We start from the raw sequence: 17,933 nt of genomic DNA on the forward strand, positions 1-17,933 counted from the left end.
AAATGTGAGAGTTAGGAGAGAGAAAAAATTTAAGTAGGAAAAAAAAAACATATCAGGTGTGTTTGAGTGTTAGGACAAAAAAAATTATAAGTGATTTGTCCATAAATTTCAATGCAACTTACTGGAGGTCCGGTCCTCAAAGGAGAGAACCGGTTCTTAAGCCCAGAAATTCAGAGCGAGTTACTGGAGGTCCGGTTCTCAACTAGTGAGGTCCGGTCCTCAAACCTTAAACACAAACACGAGTTTACTGGAGGTCCGGTCCTCAAGAGTGAGGACCGGTCCTCAATCCTAGTTTTCTGAAACACCAATATTTTTGAATTTTTATAAAATGTAATTCAATCTAACTTACTACAATATTTGTTTTCACATAAAAAAAAATTTCAGCCACAAACAATTTTCAGCCAAAAACAAATTTCACAGGTCAATAGAGTTTGGGGAAAAACTGGGCAAGTCAGAGAAAGCAGTGTTCCTTGGTTATATTGCACTGAACACAGTTACCCTCCCAGATAGTATGAGGAATTGCTGAAAACAACCAATTTACAATCCATAAATTCCATCAGTTGTGAAAAGATAAAGTTTCTGGTATGATAGAGCTACACACAGTAAGCAACTAGTTTAGGAACCAATAATCATCTGTTGATGCCATTAACAAACCTTACCCATGAAATAGTTGCCAATCAAACCCACGCTGCCAGATGCCTGCAATTAGTTAATTCCTTCATCAGTTACAAGGTGGCCGGCAGCTCATATTGGTGGTAGCATAAGTTGCTATGGATTTATCTTCTCACTAACCATGTATTGGAATGAAATTTGGTTGTTTAACAGGGAAACAAAAGGGGATCGGTCTGAAAACAATGGTGAGGAAGGAGAGAGTTGTCAGAAAACATAAGGCTACCAATTCACCAACGGATAGATATTAGTTGGCACAACATATCAATAGCCAAAATAATGACATATTTACAACTTTAACCCTCACAGAAACCATTTTTCATTTTAGTTATAACTGTTGTAACTATGTTTTAGTGGAATTAGGTGGCTCATGTCAGCCACAGTAAATAGTGCACTGTTTGGAGAATAACACAAACTAACTTAAACATTAGTTTATGATATTAGTTGGCTTTGATAGGTATTGTAGTAGTGTATATTTTTGTGTTTATCTTTTTTATCGATAAACATATTTAATATATAGAAGTATAGAACTGTTCTAAAGAAGTTTTTTGGTTTTTACTAAACATTGTATAATATATAAACATGTATGCATGTTGTGGCTATACATGTCATTGATCATTATGTGAGGTTCCAACTAAAAAAAAAAACTACGTGAGGTTCTATCCTGGTATTCTCCTACTGACGTCAGCGTAACTATTACCCCTAATCATGTGTATGCTCTTGTCTTTTTGCCTGCAATCATATGCCACAGACAGTGGGACAGTGGTCATCAATTTAATCTTCTTTTTCTTTTTCTCGTCCACTTTTTTTTTTTTTAACAAATATATACTGAAATTTTTTGACGTCACAATTGCATAATGGTAAACGACGAAAAAAATTATTGAAAAGTTTGCTATACTTTCTTGTTTTTCCCTTTTCGGAACAATTTGATATGAATTTGAGAAATGGTATAATTTTGTTTTTAAAAATTTGCAGCCGCAAGTTAATAGTTGAAATAATAAGAATTAGAAAAAAAAAAAAAAAAAAAAAACTATATTCTCGACAATGACAAGAGGCACCAGGCATCACCAAAAGTAATACACTGACTGACCAAATAATTGTTTCACCAAACTAAAGAGAATAATTTTTTTTTCTTTGAAAAAGAATTTATCAGTAAATAGCTGAATTTTATACTTATCATTACTCATACAGTGTGCAAACTTAGGTTCACCGACAACGTGTCAAAACCGAATTCATTCTCTTCTGTCGAGCTCTATTAATGACAGCTACCCTCACTCTTTCGAAGCACCCATTTTCCTGTTCCATTGCTCAAACTGTAGCACAGGCATCACAAACACCACAATCAGTTGCTATAGTCCATGGGCTCTGTTCAAGACCAACTCCACCAACCCATCTTACACAGCGAACCCGAACCCGAATTAGCAGCAGCAGTCTCCAGTCAATATGGCGTGGACTCTCCACTTGAGAAGGTACTCTCCGACACCCAATTGCCGTACTTTAAGAGGCTCCGCCTGGCTACATGGATCGAACTCAAACTCCTCTTCCGCCTCGCTGCCCCAGCCGTCTTTGTTTATGTCATCAACAACGCCATGTCGCTCTCCACCCGTGTCTTCGCCGGCCACCTCGGCAACCTTGAGCTCGCCGCTGCTTCTCTTGGCAACAGTGGCGTCCAACTCTTTGCATACGGCCTTATGGTATTGACATGTTAGACTCAATCTAATATTACCGCACGCTTTCTAATTAATTTGACTGTATAATAAGAGAACATTTATACGATGAAGTGTCTTTAATGTTATCATTAATTCTTTTATCTCTTTAGTTATGTTTGTCTTGGTCTTGCAGTTAGGTATGGGAAGCGCGGTAGAGACTCTATGTGGGCAAGCCTACGGGGCCCAAAGGTACGACATGTTAGGCATATATCTCCAAAGAGCAACCATAGTCCTAACTCTGACTGGTCTTCCACTTCTCACTATATTTATCCTATCCAAACCAATCTTGATCCTACTCGGCGAACCAACAGAGGTGGCTTCTGCCGCCGCCGTTTTCGTTTACGGGCTCATCCCACAAATCTTCGCCTACGCCGTCAACTTCCCCATACAAAAATTTCTCCAGGCCCAGAGAATTGTGCTCCCAAGTGCCTACATATCGGCAGCTACTCTTGGGGTGCACTTATTGCTTAGCTGGGTGGCCGTGTACAAGTTGGGAATGGGGTTGATCGGTGCGTCGTTGGTTTTGAGCCTGTCCTGGTGGATCATAGTGGGGGCCCAGTTCGTTTACATCTTAATCAGCAGTCGGTGTAAGGAGACGTGGGCCGGGTTTAGTTTGCAGGCCTTCTCTGGGCTCTGGGAGTTCTTGAAATTATCGGCTGCCTCGGCGGTGATGCTGTGCTTGGAGACATGGTACTTTCAGGTGCTTGTGTTGGTTGCTGGCTTGCTGAAGAACCCTGAGCTTGCATTGAATTCCTTGTCCGTATGGTACGTAAATTAACTTAATTTGCCTAAGTCTTTAATGAAACATTATTGTGCCTAAGTTAATATCACGTGACATATTAAGGTAAAACTTATACAATTGTTAATATATAAACTTTAAATCTTTTTCTTTTAATTATATATATTATACTTTTGATAAATTTGCAACATATGATATGCGGTATTATCATCACATGCAGTAATTTTCAACTTTATAAATGCATGCATGTATATATAAGATATACAATGGCTTCTCATTTTTATAGTGGGTCTAACTAAAATGGGTCTGAGTGCTGTAAGAGCATCTCCAACAGATTCTTCTAACTTTAATTATTTGTATTTTTTCTATGCACTAATTATTTTTTTGGAATTAAATTATTCAAATAAAAGAAAAGAAAGTTTAATTTATTCAACTTAAAATTTATTAATAATAGGAGAGAATGTAAATTTTATAGGAATTATAAAGAAAATTTAATGTCATTAATATTTGAAGAGAGGAAAGAGAGTTTTAGATTTGAAGAGAGATATATTGAGTTTTAAGTTGAAGATTCATTTTGAAGAGTTTCTTGGAGTCCAAAATAATGTTCTATCTCTTTAAAAATTGAAGAATTCTTCATTTAAAGAGTCTATTAAAGATACTCTAAAAATTTAAATCATATCAACGGTTGATCATAAACAGCAGGGAGTGATTCTGCGTGAACCACATTTAGTATTATCGAATCCATATTCATAAAGAAGTAATGAATGAAGCCCAAATCAATCAAATTAATGATTACTCGTATTGGTGCACCGGACCTTCACTTATGAAAGTGGTAGGCTTGACTTGTTGACTATATTTTGACATATTCACAAAGATGAAACACAATTATGGTATAAATGAACCCTATTATACTTGTGCATGGGCCCTCATAATAAATCACTCAAATGGGAGAGATACCTACTAACAATGGTGAATAAATGTGATAATAAATAGTTTTTGAGTGAAAGAAGTTATCAATCAGCATTCTTATTCTCTAGTTGTTTTGTATTTTAAATTAATTTTATTTTGTACTTTTTATCTTTAAATAATAAATACATAACTAGAATAAAAAAAATAAAAATATATAAGTAGAGAATATAAATTCTAACAACATACAAAGATAGACTTCAAAATGCTTATCTTAACAAATAAGATGTGCGTATGTGAGTCACTGAGTCCACATGTACGCACTTAACAGGGTTCTAATATTGTCGGATACTATATATATGCCTCTTCACAAAAGGACATATATATCTCGGTCATCTTTCAAATTCTATATATCTGCTCGTATATATATGCCTCTTCACAAAAGGACATATATATCTCGGTCATCTTTCAAATTCTATATATCTGATAAACAATAATGTTATACTTACTATATTTTTATATCACAATTTTATACCATCTTGCATGGCATTAATATATTAGACACTAAAAATTAAAAAATAAAACCTAAAAAAGAAAAAAGAAATACTCTTTCAGTAAAGTAATGACACATCAGATAAAATACAAATGTGAAAAAAAAAATATAGGACAACTAGCATTATTGATCTGATAAAATATAGCTTTTTGACAACGCCATGCATAGTATTCCAATATATATATCCTCCTGTGCTCAAAGTCCATGTATGTTTGGCCAAAAAAAAAAAGTCCACGTAGGGGACCATGGTCCATGATAATCACTAAATCCATTACTCAACTTGTGCACGGCCACGTGCTCCTATACTCAACGCCGTGTACAAGTTGGTAATTTAATTTTACTAATTATTAATAAATGGACCATTAATATTAATTGATTGATGGTTTGGCCTTGTGCAGCATGGCGATATCTGGATTGTTGTTCATGGTTTCAGTTGGATTTAATGCAGCTGCAAGGTAATTAAGTCCACCATTTTTAATAACTAGACAAATTAATCGATCAATGCAATTAAATTCCTACTCTTAATTAGAATTTGAATTGAAAATTGAAATTACGTACATGAATAATGCAGTGTGAGAGTAAGCAATGAACTGGGTGCTGGGAATCCAAAGTCAGCAGCATTCTCGGTTCTAGTAGTAACTTTGGTGTCCTTAACAATCGCTGCAGTGGAAGCTGTGGTTGTGATGTCCCTACGTGATGTGATCAGCTATGCCTTCACTGAAGGTGAGACTGTGGCCAATGCTGTCTCCCACCTCTGCCCTTACTTGGCTGTCACTTTACTCCTTAATGGCATTCAACCAGTCCTCTCCGGTATGTACTTACAACTTTTATCTATCCTTTTTTTTTTTTTTTTTGGGTCTAAAAACTACTTTTATCTATGAATTGATCGATGGAAAATGATTAATGACACAATATTTTGTATACAAGTTTTTAATTAGGCTTATTTTGTATAGAATTTCAACGATCCGAACAGTTTATTTTTTAGGTTTTTATTAAAAAATTATTCATATAAAAAATTAGATAAATCATAAACTATATACCTACAAAGATTAAATGGTTAACATTTCAAATGTTTATTTTGTTGACCATTTAATCTTTGTAAGTAAATAATTTTCGATTTACTTAATTTTTTACAAAGATAATTTTTTAATAGAGACCTAAAAATTTGAATTATTGAAATTCTATATGAAATGAATCCGATTAAACACTTGTGTCAAAATTTTTATAAAAAATATGGTGCCATAATCCACCCCTGGATCAATTATGTTGAAGATCAACAATTTGTGGTATATAGCTAGCTGTCTGTCTCCAGGTTCACGTACTTTTTAGATATTTTTGTTCAGAATTAATGGGTTCACTTTTTAGATATTTTTTGTGGAAATGGTACTTGCTTGTCTATGCTTCAATCTTTTAAATAGTAAGTTAAAAATTAAAAATTTCACATTTAAAATATTATAATTAATTGTCGTTTGCCTCTCAAGATGTGAACTATATATACATATATAGCTGTCTTATAAATTGTTCGTCTCCATTTGCTTATCATATACAGCTAGCTAAAATTGACTGATATTCTTTGGTCAGTTCAATCTCAACCCTCTTCGAATCTTCTTTTCTTTCGGGTGAAGAACTTATCTGATATATATAATCGCTAGATTAATGGAACATTTAGAAAGACAAAACACTAACTGGTCGATCATATATATGCAATATTATTGTTTAGCCAATTGAACACTAGTTTTTGTCTCCTTGTAATAATTAAATTCATATTTAATTATAATGGCATGTAGGGGTGGCTGTTGGATGTGGATGGCAAGCATTTGTGGCATATGTGAATGTAGGATGTTATTACGTGGTCGGAATCCCATTAGGCTGTGTTCTCGGATTTAAGTTCGACTTTGGTGCTGAGGTATGTATTATTATTATTATTAATTCTTACAAGTTCTCAATTAATTAAATTAAGCGCAAATATCAAACTCTTTTAATTAATTTAACCAAGAAAATGATAATTGGAAATTGGTATACAGGGAATATGGTCAGGGATGATAGGAGGAACAATGATGCAGACCTTAATCTTGTTGTGGGTAACATTCCGTACAGACTGGAATAAAGAGGTAACTTTTTGGTTATATTGAAAGGAATCAAACTCTAAACTTATCCTAATATCATCAACTATTACCCCATCCATCTTTACCACTTAAAGTAGGTTTCAATGAATATATGTGCTTAATTTCTTTTACATTGTTTAATTTTTAGCATTTAAATACTTGTACATGTTCAGCAAAAATCTGATACCAATACATAGACAAAACTTTCCTCAATCTAAGAAGGCCAACAATGGCCCACTCTTAAAATAGTAGCTCCCAGCCATATATAGCCTTGGACAATCCGCAATGAACAACTGGCCCTCTCTTTACAACTAACAACGAACAAGTTACAACTGCTAGTCCTACATGGGATCCCATATCTTTGGGCTCATACTATTGGGCTTTAAGCCCATTAATTAAGGACCTCACAACTTATTTGGAGTTTTCAGGTGGACAAGGCAAGAAAGCGTATGGAAAAATGGGATGACAAGAAGCAGCCTCTTCTCAAAAGCTGATCGATATACAGTATGCTGAAATTAAAATCACTACTTTTTCTCATGATTTGGATCTTGGATGTCATCTTTTTGTGACCCCCCCTCCCTCCATTGCTAGTCTGGTGTTGGCTGATGGTCTGGGTCTTGGGAGACCCCGGTTAGTTAAAGGCTAGTTTGTTGTGTTGTTTGGGCTTTGGCCTGCCTTTTTACCAAAAAAAAAAAAAAATCACTACTTTTTCTAGTAGGCTGTCAGCAACCGGCCTAAGAATTGCTAGCGGGAGGACCTTCATCAGTTGCTGAAGCTAAAAAGCCACAAGCACTTTTCCAACAATAACTGCAGGTTTCTGAACACTCGGGACAGCGGACACCACCTATACTTTGTACCAAATTAATTAATTCGGATCACTTTGTGATCATGTTTGTCACCTCATACTGAATATTTATCCATCAAATTCAAAGCTAGCTAAGCTATTAAAATTGCCATTCAAAAAATTAACATCTTACAATTAATAATTAATCTATTTCCTTTCTTGATTTTGTTTTGGAAATTCAAATTCATTAGAAAGGAAAAAAGAAATACAGAACACAAACAGCAAAGCCAAGGACGCAAGGCCACAAACCAGGAAAATAAATCACAATCAATCTTCTTTTCTTATTAAATGATATTGACAAATCACAATCAATATTAATTGTAGACGAATCCAAATCCAAATCCGAAACCGAACCCGAACCCGAACCCGAACCCGAACCCGAATCAGCAGCAACAGCCTAGCTCCAGTAATAGGCAAAATGGGGTGGAGGACTCTCCGACACCCAATGGCCACATTGACCGAACTCAAGCTCCTCTTCCGCTTTGCAGCCCCAGCCGTATTCGTCTATGTCATCAACTTTGCCATGTCGCTTTCCACCCGCGTCTTCGCCGGCGACCTCTCTCGGCCGCACCTTCCAAATCTTTGCCTATGGCCTCATGGTAACGTCGATAAATATAAATGTTTACTTTTAGTTCAAGCTATATAAATCTAGCATCCATGCATGCATTGTTTGATTTTTACCATTTAAATACTTTTTTTTTTTTGGTCAGGATTTATTTAAATACAAAATCCTATATTCCTATTACATGTTCTATTTTTGTACGTCAGAAATACTTCTACAGTTCTACTTGTTCATCAGCAAAAATCTGATGCCACAGAGGAAAGTTTTCTCAGTTTTAATTATAAGAAGGCCAACACTGTCCCATAGAAGGCCGGCCCACTCATAATATAGGATCCACTGAGTTCTTGACTCTTTATTGGGCTTGAATCCGGCCCATTTCAGATGTCGCTTAATTGACTAGTTGGATTTTTTTTTTGTCCTTTAATTTCTAGGCTAAAATTACTAATTTACTTAGGACTAGGTTGGTTTGACCGAAAATCGAAATCGGACCCGAAACTGGCCCAATCAATGTCGAGAATAACCGTATCAGAATATCGGTTTGCCAATCGAACTATTATGTCCGGTTTCGGTTCTCAGATCCTAGAACCATCGGTTTACTGAACCGGACCGAGTATATATAACATTTAATTTAAATATTACATTTTTATACAGTTCTATACTTCTATACGATAAGATATATTTCTATAATACATTTATATACATGTCTATAAACCCTAAACCCTATAATTAATAATTTATATAATACATTTGAGGAAATTACATATTTAGTCTACTTATTTTATACCTAGTTCAATTTTGGTCCACAATCTTTTTTAAGTTCTGTTTTGGTCCACTAATTGTTTAATAAAGGTCTAGATTTGTTTTTTCAAATTTGGCCTGCCTTTTATCCTATCAAATCTCACATAAATTCAACAAACATATACTTATTTTAAAGCTATGCATTTCTTCTTTACAAAACTATATAAAGATCATTTAAATTGGAGTTCTAAAACTCAAGATAATTTACCCCAAAGTAGGGTACCCGAAACTGCCAATTTTTCGAACTTCACCCAATCTCAATTCTCTTATATTATAATACTCCAAATTTGTTTTTATGACTAAGAAATGATGAAATATAACTTATACTTCAATTATAATTGAAGAAAATACAACTCAAAGGATTTAAAGTCACAAATCTAGACCTTTATTGAACAAATGAAACAATTAGTGAACTAAAACAGAACTTAAAAAAGATCGTGGACCAAAATTGAACTAGATATAAAATAAGTGGACCTAATCTATAATTTATACTAATACATTTCTATATAAAAAGTTAAAAACTAAAAAAAAATACCCTAAACAGCTAAACCCTAATATTATACCATATCCTAAACAATTTATATCATATAACTATAAACTAAATTCTAAATCCTATATCCTATTCCTATATCCCATACCCTAAACCTTATTGTGTAATTTTAAATTTTTAAATCCTATACCTTATAGGGCTTATATGCTATACCGATATACCATGCATATACCCTAGGACTATAATTGATAATAATTTAATAATTAATAGTTGGTATATAACTAATAACTATAGTCTATAAAAATGTTTAGTACGTATGGTATAATATGATATAGTTTATAACTAATAACTAGAGTCTATATAAATGTTTAGTCTATAACTAATAATTATAGTCTATAGAAATGTTTAGCATCGATAATAATTCAATAATTCATAGTTAGTATATAACTAATAACTATATATAGTCTATATAAATGTTTTATATAAATTATAGATATGTATAGAAAAGTATTTTAAATTTAGGGTATAGAAATGTATTATATAAATTATAAAATATGTTTTAAAACATATGTAATATATTAAAAACTTAAAAAGTAAAAACTCCAAACTCTAAACTCCAAACCCCAAACTATACCTACATTTAAAAATAAAAAATAAAATATTATGATTAAGAGGAATGATAAATAATTTTTTGTATTATGTACAATTAGTTTTTATATTATTATTTATTAGTTAGAAGTTAAAAGTTAAAATTAAAACAACCAAACCCTAAAACACAATCCAAAGCTTAAAAGTTAAAAGTTTTAACTTAAAACAACCAAACTCACTAAAAGTCCAAAACACAAACTCAGCCGCCCACCTCTCTCTCTCTTCTCCCTCTCTGTGATCACTCCTTCTCCTTCCTCTCTGCGATCACAAAATCTTACTCAGCCGCCTATCTCTATCTCTCTCACTTATTCTCTCTCTCCTCCCTCTTTGCGATCACTCTTTCTCCTCCTCTTTGCGCTCCTTTTCTGATCGATGTCGCCGCTCGCTTATGTTGCATCTCCCTCACCGTCGCCGATCAAGGCCTAGTCCGAACCGTGCCGATCGACTGATTGAGTATGCCAGTCCAATCGAGTGCCGGTTTACTGACATACCAGTACCGGACTCGGTAACCAAAAGGGGCAACCAAGGGGTTCGGTCGGTACACCGGTTTGGGGTTCCCGGTTCGGTAACCGTACCGAACCACCCCTAAATTTACTTACCTAGCAAGACAGTCGGTTGCATTATTAAATTTCAGGACAAAAATTACTGTCAAGCACTCGACAACTGCATATGCATTTTTTAACTATAAATTTGCAATTTTTTGCATCTGCAATTACAAAATTGTAGATACATTATATATTATGAGTATAAAAGTATCAACTTTAAATCTTCAACCAATAAATTTCGTAAAACATACTTAAACACACTATATAAAAACCTAATCAATTCCACAATCATTAAGAAATTCAAGTAAAAAATCAAGAAAAAAAATCACGTGGTAACTATAAGATACAAATGCAGCTGTTGAGCGCTTGGTGGTCTAAGTTACATTGACGAACACGGTTAATGCGTATAGATTTTTCTTTAACTTACTTATGTTATTGACTATATTTATGACTAAATTTTTTAATTATCTAGTAACAGGAGATGATAAAACTTTTCTTTTTCATAGTTCACTAGTTGGAGGCTTGGAGCTAGTAATAATTTACTATTACATGCATCTCAAAGAGGCATATCGATCTGGGCACTGAGTTTTCAGGTGGACACGGCTAGCGTTTGGAAAAATGGGATGACAAGAAGCAGCCTTTTCTCAAGACCTGATCGATATATGCTGAAATTAAAATCCCTACTTGTTTTAGTATATGCAGGCTGAGGATATAAAAACTTTCAAGCCACAACACAGACGTACGTTTTCAACACTAACAGGCTGCTCCATTGCTTGGGACACCAACTCTACGTACTATGTACCAATTTAATTAATCATCAGATCATTATTTATGATCATGTTTCGTCATCTCATATATTGGATCTTAATTTAACTCCCCATGCCATTACAATAATCTTGGCAGCTTAATTACGAAGAAGTTTATTAGTTGACGAAAGTTGTACATATAAATTATTAAGCTTATTAAAGATCCCAAATTTGACTTATCCACAGCTATAGGTCAGACAGAGACCACGCGCTGAACACGTGATCGTCATGACAATCAATCACCTTGAAAGCAGTGAAGTTTAAGAGCCAAATTTGGCTCGGATCATGTGGTACCTAGTTAATATACACTTGCCTAGCTAGCCTCTTTAGTCCTTAATTATAATATATAGTGGTGCCAATGTGCCATGCATGAAATGAAAGGACTAACTGAGACGAAGTCACAAAGTCCTACGTGCAATGCATGAAACGACATGAGACAAATTGTGCCAAGCATGAACTCAGCCTCTTCCAACTAATCAATTATCTTAAGGGCAACGCTACTAGAGTGACCTAATGACATGTCAATTAAAATCATTAATATTTTTTAATTAAATTCATTATTTCTTTTTGGAAAAAAATAATTCATTATTTCTTGCCACATCAGTTTTTACAAATACTGTTTTAACCTTCATTATAAATTTTACAAAATTTAAATTAAACAAAAATAAAAATATCCAAGCCATAAATTGTTCTAACCCCTAAAAACTCATAACATCGTAATCTCTTCCATGGTGGCAATTGTTGGCATCCTTTTTTTTTTTTGGGCCAGGAATGCTTTCCATTAAAACAAAAGCCACAAAGGTATATAGAACACTACAAGAAAAGGGCAATAAGCACTAATTTCTTTAAGTAAATGCCCAACCATTGCTATTGAGTATTTTTTCAGTCAAAATACACTATTGGTGGTTTGACTTTACAAAGTGTCACGGGCTCACTTTTTACGCAGCTGAATTTGCCCGTGCGGCGCCCAGATTCCTCTGAATCAAGGCCAGCCATCCTTTCTCTTTGCTTTTTTTAAGATTTAGACTCATACGTTACCTTCTTGAGGTTTGCCAACAAGACCTACTCATCTCAAGTCTTGCTCGTAGCGAATATACGATTGCTTCCTTGTGCCAAGGTTCTCAGCCAAGACACTCGCCCGATCGATAGGTTTTTATGACGCCAGCATTCCATTCTCACATGTCAGGTCTTACTTTGTTTCCACATCGCGACCGTCATGGCTCTAAGGGCTAGCTCGTGCCCATAGTCCTTTCCTCGAGTTGAACATGCAAGCCAACTTGCAAGCATGCCACCCAAGTGAGCAACTCTTCTCCGATGCCCCACATTAGCTTTCTCTCGTTGGCACGAGGTCGCCCCTCCCGTGCCTGCTAGCATCATATATTGTGCATGGCCGAACCCAAGCCGATGCCCTCGTTGAGTACTACATGGGCAATGTGCCCCATGGAGTCTCCGGGAGTTCACGTGTAGTGGGCATGATGTGCATACGGCGTAGCATAAGGGAATTCCCCTTGTAGCCTCGTGTGCGCGCGCCCAGCGCAATACAAGCACTCCCGCTCGCTTGTATTGTCCGTGGGACCTCCTGTCCCACGGAGACACATGACCGCCCTCTGGAAGTCATGTGCCCGCCCCCTAGGTCCCCAAAGGTTCTTAGAGTAGCTCGCTTAACGCTCCTTAGGTGTGGGCGTCGGGGGTGGTGGAGAGCATGACACCATGTCTCCCCCTAAAGAGCATTTTATGCTTTTCTTCACAAAACATGAGGAAACATCAACTCGTGCGAGGAGTCATAATTGACCATAATTAATTCATATGAACTCTGAATGACGAACCGTCAGTTGCGTAGGACTCGTTTCGACCTTCTGGATCTACCGGTATTTTTAGATTTCCCAAATTCCAACTGGAGGACCCCGAAACAGCCAAATTATGAAATTACCCTTCTATGTGCGCAACCTGGCCACTCTTCACCAAACGAATGTCATTCTCTCGCCATTTGACCCTCCATAATTCATATTAATTTCACGAAAGCACAACTCTAAGTGCGGACCATGACACAAAGCAATGCCAATTAAATAATTAATTAGTTGCTGTATAGTAACTACTAACTAATGTGAGGTGAGATTAATTGGTGAGTTTGTTGCATTCGGACCTACACAACCTAAACCATTAGTTAAACTCCTATAATGTTATATCAATTGTTGATGTAACTCTGTAAGTGTTGAAATTAGGATATTGTCAGTGCCTGCAATACCCCATTTCTTTAAATTTTTTTTTTATGGCAATTTTTTCCCTTTCACAGCAAGGAAAAGAAAAGACCACTCAAATCATTCCTCTCTCTCTCTCTCTCTTCAAAACTAAACCCCAAAAAAAACAAATAAGCCATTTTCTTCCTCTCACGGCAGGGAAGGAAGAAGGGAAAGAAAGAAAATTATTCTCTCTCTCTCTCTCTCTCTAAATATAATGTGGTTGTTGAAAAGACCATTGGATTATAAATAGTAATTGTAGCAATTAGGTTTGAATTGGGCAAAATTGTCTTTTAACAATAATGATATTAATTTGATGTGGCAAATAAATAGTGATGTATTAAAAATAATTTTGTCACATTATATTAGGGCACATAAATCTTGTGCCCTTCTAGGACACAAAATCTTTTCCCTTATCTTAATTTAATCGATTTTGAGCAACCTAAGCCATGTTTTTTTTTATTTTGATGAATACCAAAGCCAAGTTAAATGGGGATATTCCTGACTCCTGACTCGTGAGCCTTAGAAAATAAGATTAAATACAAAAATGATTCATGAACTTTACAGTGAATTTCAATTTGGTCCACTAACTATAAAAAGTGTTAATTTTATCCATGAACTTTTAAAGTTGTACCAAAGTAATACAAATGTTAATTTTCATCGAAAAATTTAATAAAAATTGGTCATGTGCACAGCAAGTGACCACATTTTCAAGAGCATTTTAATTCGTTCATCATATTTTCATGTGACTAAGTCCGTTAATTTTAAGATGAAAGTTAACGTTTGTACTGCTTTGATACAACTTGAAAAATTCATGAACCAAATTGACACTTTTTAGAGTTAATGCACCAAATTAAGAATCAGTGTAAAGTTCGTGGATCATTTTTGTCTTTAACCCTGTAAAATAAAACCATAACATATGTCTTTTTAAAAACCCAGAATTTATTTACTCATTTGTTAATTTTTCAGGCAGCACTAATTAGGCTAGTTGGATAGATTGGTTGGCCGAGCTGGACCAATTATATATGCCGGCTGGCCACTGGCCCACTTCCCCAAGAGGACAGTTAATTAGGACAGTACGTCAATGTGAGGACTGAGGACTGAGGAGTGTCTCCAGGGAGTTGACTTTTGGCCAAAAACTATGAATATCGAAACATATCCCATAACTTTCCTACCAGGCAAGTATATAGGCAACCCTCACGAAAGGTACAACTTCATCAAGTTTATTAAACAGGATCTAATACATTGTAGCCATGTTATGGGTTTCAATTGAGTTTATTATAGCATTATTAAAATTGATCTTAATATTGACTTATTCTCTAATATCCTATTTTTAGAATTTAATAATTATTTAACATGATATCATAATTTTGTTCGCAAAATATTCTGTATTCAATTTTTATTCTCTACCATCCTTATTGGTTTATATGGTTCTGCAAAATACAACGTACTACACCTAAATATTTCTCTCTCAATCCATAACATATAGGAGAGGCTGCTCACAAAATCAAGTGGTTGATTTTACCTCTATTAAAAATAATACAAATTGGTATAGTATAAATAACAGTGCAATAGCTACTTAAGCCATACTAGTTTGTTTGGTAAGAAAAAGGAGCAATTGGCCCATATTAGCTAGATTTGGCTTTTGATTAAGTGGAGCCCATGTGTCATGTGTGACTGTGTGCTTTGCTTGTCATTCCCAAAAAACGTATGAAAATTGAACAAGAACCGACCATATTCTTATTCCATCAATATAATGAACCCAAGAGCTTCAAGTTCACGCCAAAACAAAATTGTGAAGAAGCATCGATTGCCAGGGTATATTATAAGAAAATGAAGTATGTTACATATTCTGTGAATTACAAAAGCAAAGTATGTAACACCCAAACAAAGCTGGCATTTCTGAAAAACGATCGAGAAGAAAACTTATATTAAGAGGCACAAAAGTTGATGATCAAGTGAAGAGAGGTGGAAGACTAGTGGCAATGGTGCCCTCTCCAGTACGGCTAAACAAGGTCTTGCAAGTTTTCAATTGACTGAAAACTTGTTTATAAACGCTGACTCTGGCTGCAGATATACTCAGCACCATGCTCTTCCTCAACTTCTTCAATCTCTTCCCAATCTTCACCTTCAATTTACGTATTCTAATCCTCAAATTCGAAGGCCTTCTTCGAAACTCTGCTTGCTCCATCACCTTGTAGATCAAGAACTGTGCTCGCCGATGAATTCTCTCTTCTGGGTCCTCCTTGTCCATCTTTGAGTACCCATATGATGGCCTCCTCATCACAACAGCCATTCCTTCAAGATTGAAAGACTCGGATAGAGAGAGAGAGAGAGAGAGAGAGAGAGAGAGAGAGAGAGAGAGAGAGAGAGAGAGAGGTGTTGTATTGTTGTGTAAGCTCGAGTGGTATTAATAAGTTGTATTTATAGAGTGTTGAGGGAGGACTTGGTAATGGAGGTCATTTTGCTGATGAAGCAGAGCAGGTGCAATATTGATGTTTGGTACAAAATCATGGAGGAGAAAATAACAGGCACTGAGTTGGCCTTTACATCATGGTGTGTGTGAATTAACTAAGACAGGCTCTCAATTAAGGAGAGTATGCATACCAATTGCCCATTAGAAAATTATAGAAAATTGAAGGCCTGCAAGAAGAGTACAGATTATAGAAAGTGACCACATATATGTTAGGCTGTTGTATTTAATTATATTAATGCATATCATAGCTAGCTTGATAAAAAAAAAAAATATCATAGCTAGCTACATTAATGAATTATATATAGAATTACACAGATCTCGGCCTTTGGTTTTGGATCAGATGCCAATGGAGAACAGAAAATTCGATCTTGATTAAAAAAGGGGTAATACAATTACGTAGACCGGCCGGCCATGTGGTTGAATCAATTGGATGATCATCAACAACTGGTGAAGTGAATTGGAGCAATGATTGCGGCTGGTGTTGGTGTTGGGAATTCATTTTTGGGATTAAGTACGTATTAGTTCATGCATTTACTTGAATACATGTACAGATTAGTACGTCTATCGAAAAATGTGTAGTTTAGAATAAGATCCTTTTAGATAAAGTACATGAATGTGGGCGTAAAAAATTGGTCAGCAAAAATAGCACATGTTGTGTGGAAGTCAATTGAAGCGTCCAACAATGCACTTTTATATATGAGTTCTCACATTATCACATATAAGTATATAACAAATATATTGTTGTTTTTTTTTCTCAATTTAGCTACTAATGGTACCAAATATATATGTATAGAATTTTATCAAAAGATCTCAGTACTAACATGTTTGGTTTAGTTTTTTTATAAACCAATTAATGACTCTTCACTTTTGTGATGTGTGATTGTGCTAATAGAGCCACTTTTCTCCAAGACATGTAGCATTGTTTTCATGACCAATGATATAGAGATCATGTTCTCTTTCATCACATCATGTAATAAACGGTGAGGTGTTATTAACGATGGATCATAATACTTAAGATGCACACCGCCAAAGTAATTAATTAAAATGAAGTTTGTGAAAGGGTGGTCAGAGGAAACACGTCCTTCTGTCATTGGTGGCTTTGAAGTCAAATTAAGTAGCAGAGGAAACATGAGGCTTGCCATGTATGGACCAGACAAAAACCTCCACCGGCGTGAAGGGTCATTGAAACAAAATGAATTAAAAATTAATAAAGTATAGAAAATTATTGAGTCAAGGAAGAGTGAGAGCCGAAGGAGACATAATGTATATACATGTTGGCTTAATTTGAAGTGGTTCCGCAGTGGCTTTCCATTGAAGTCAACCCTCCACCGGCCTCTGCCTGTCAATTAACAACTACAAAAAACAATACAACAACGATTTTATAGTACAAAGCTACAAATTAAATTAAATAGATTTATGATATGAGGAACGATGACGTTTGATATTTAAAATGGAGTATATTAACACACCATGCTTGCATTGGCATCACAGACACACATAACTAATATCATTTGTACAATTTATTATTAAACAGATTGTACAATTTTTATACTAATATATAGATCGAGTAGATAGGAGTTATACATCGTCTTAATCGTTTGGAGGAAGACTTGGCTTCTGATGGGCACCTTTTGGAAGATGCTAAGAGGTTGATAGAGCCGTTTGAAAGAGTTATTTGTTTTTATGTAAGTCGTTTTTGTAATAAGGTGGCTCAGAAACTAGCCCATTTTGCTCTTTCTTGTAATTATATTAGTGTTTGGATTCATGAGACTCTGCCTTGGCTTGAGTCTTACGTACGTAGCGGATGACATTGTAACCTCTTAGTTCTTTCAATAAACTTGCTACG

At 35.2% G+C, this 17,933-nt stretch overlaps 2 protein-coding genes across 3 annotated transcripts; one reads left to right on the forward strand and one right to left on the reverse strand.

Annotated features, from left to right (window-relative positions):
- The first annotated feature begins 1,874 nt into the window (after positions 1–1,874).
- Positions 1,875–7,637, forward strand: LOC147298562 (protein DETOXIFICATION 40-like). 2 transcript variants are annotated; one of them, XM_086239465.1, is made up of 8 exons: positions 1,875–2,363; positions 2,512–3,143; positions 4,975–5,031; positions 5,148–5,386; positions 6,364–6,482; positions 6,601–6,687; positions 7,110–7,198; positions 7,377–7,637. In XM_086239465.1, exons 1-7 carry the CDS (start codon positions 2,028–2,030, stop codon positions 7,173–7,175), a joined length of 1,536 nt encoding a protein of 511 aa, XP_086095591.1. In that variant the 5' UTR covers positions 1,875–2,027; the 3' UTR covers positions 7,176–7,198; positions 7,377–7,637. The 2 variants fall into 2 exon arrangements, with proteins under 2 accessions (XP_086095591.1, XP_086095598.1); XM_086239472.1 differs by lacking the exon at positions 7,377–7,637 and having other exon boundaries at positions 5,148–5,299; positions 7,110–7,365.
- A 7,928-nt stretch (positions 7,638–15,565) lies between these two features.
- On the reverse strand, positions 15,566–15,907 carry LOC147298563 (uncharacterized). The gene has a single exon (XM_086230077.1). The coding sequence runs from the start codon at positions 15,905–15,907 to the stop codon at positions 15,566–15,568; it is 342 nt and encodes a 113-aa protein (XP_086086203.1).
- Between the last annotated feature and the right edge of the window lie 2,026 nt (positions 15,908–17,933).

This window comes from Dryas octopetala, chromosome 1 (genome assembly GCF_963921425.1).
Source record: "Dryas octopetala chromosome 1, drDryOcto1.1, whole genome shotgun sequence".
Classification (NCBI taxonomy): Eukaryota; Viridiplantae; Streptophyta; class Magnoliopsida; order Rosales; family Rosaceae; genus Dryas; species Dryas octopetala.

Coding starts and splice junctions, on each gene's coding strand:
- LOC147298562 (XM_086239465.1), top strand. CDS start 2,028: ATGGGCTCTGTTCAAGACCAACTCCACCAACCCATCTTACACAGCGAA. Junction 5,387..6,363: donor CATTCAACCAGTCCTCTCCG/GTATGTACTTAC, acceptor AATGGCATGTAG/GGGTGGCTGTTGGATGTGGA. Junction 6,688..7,109: donor GTACAGACTGGAATAAAGAG/GTAACTTTTTGG, acceptor TGGAGTTTTCAG/GTGGACAAGGCAAGAAAGCG.
- LOC147298563 (XM_086230077.1), bottom strand. CDS start 15,907: ATGGCTGTTGTGATGAGGAGGCCATCATATGGGTACTCAAAGATGGAC.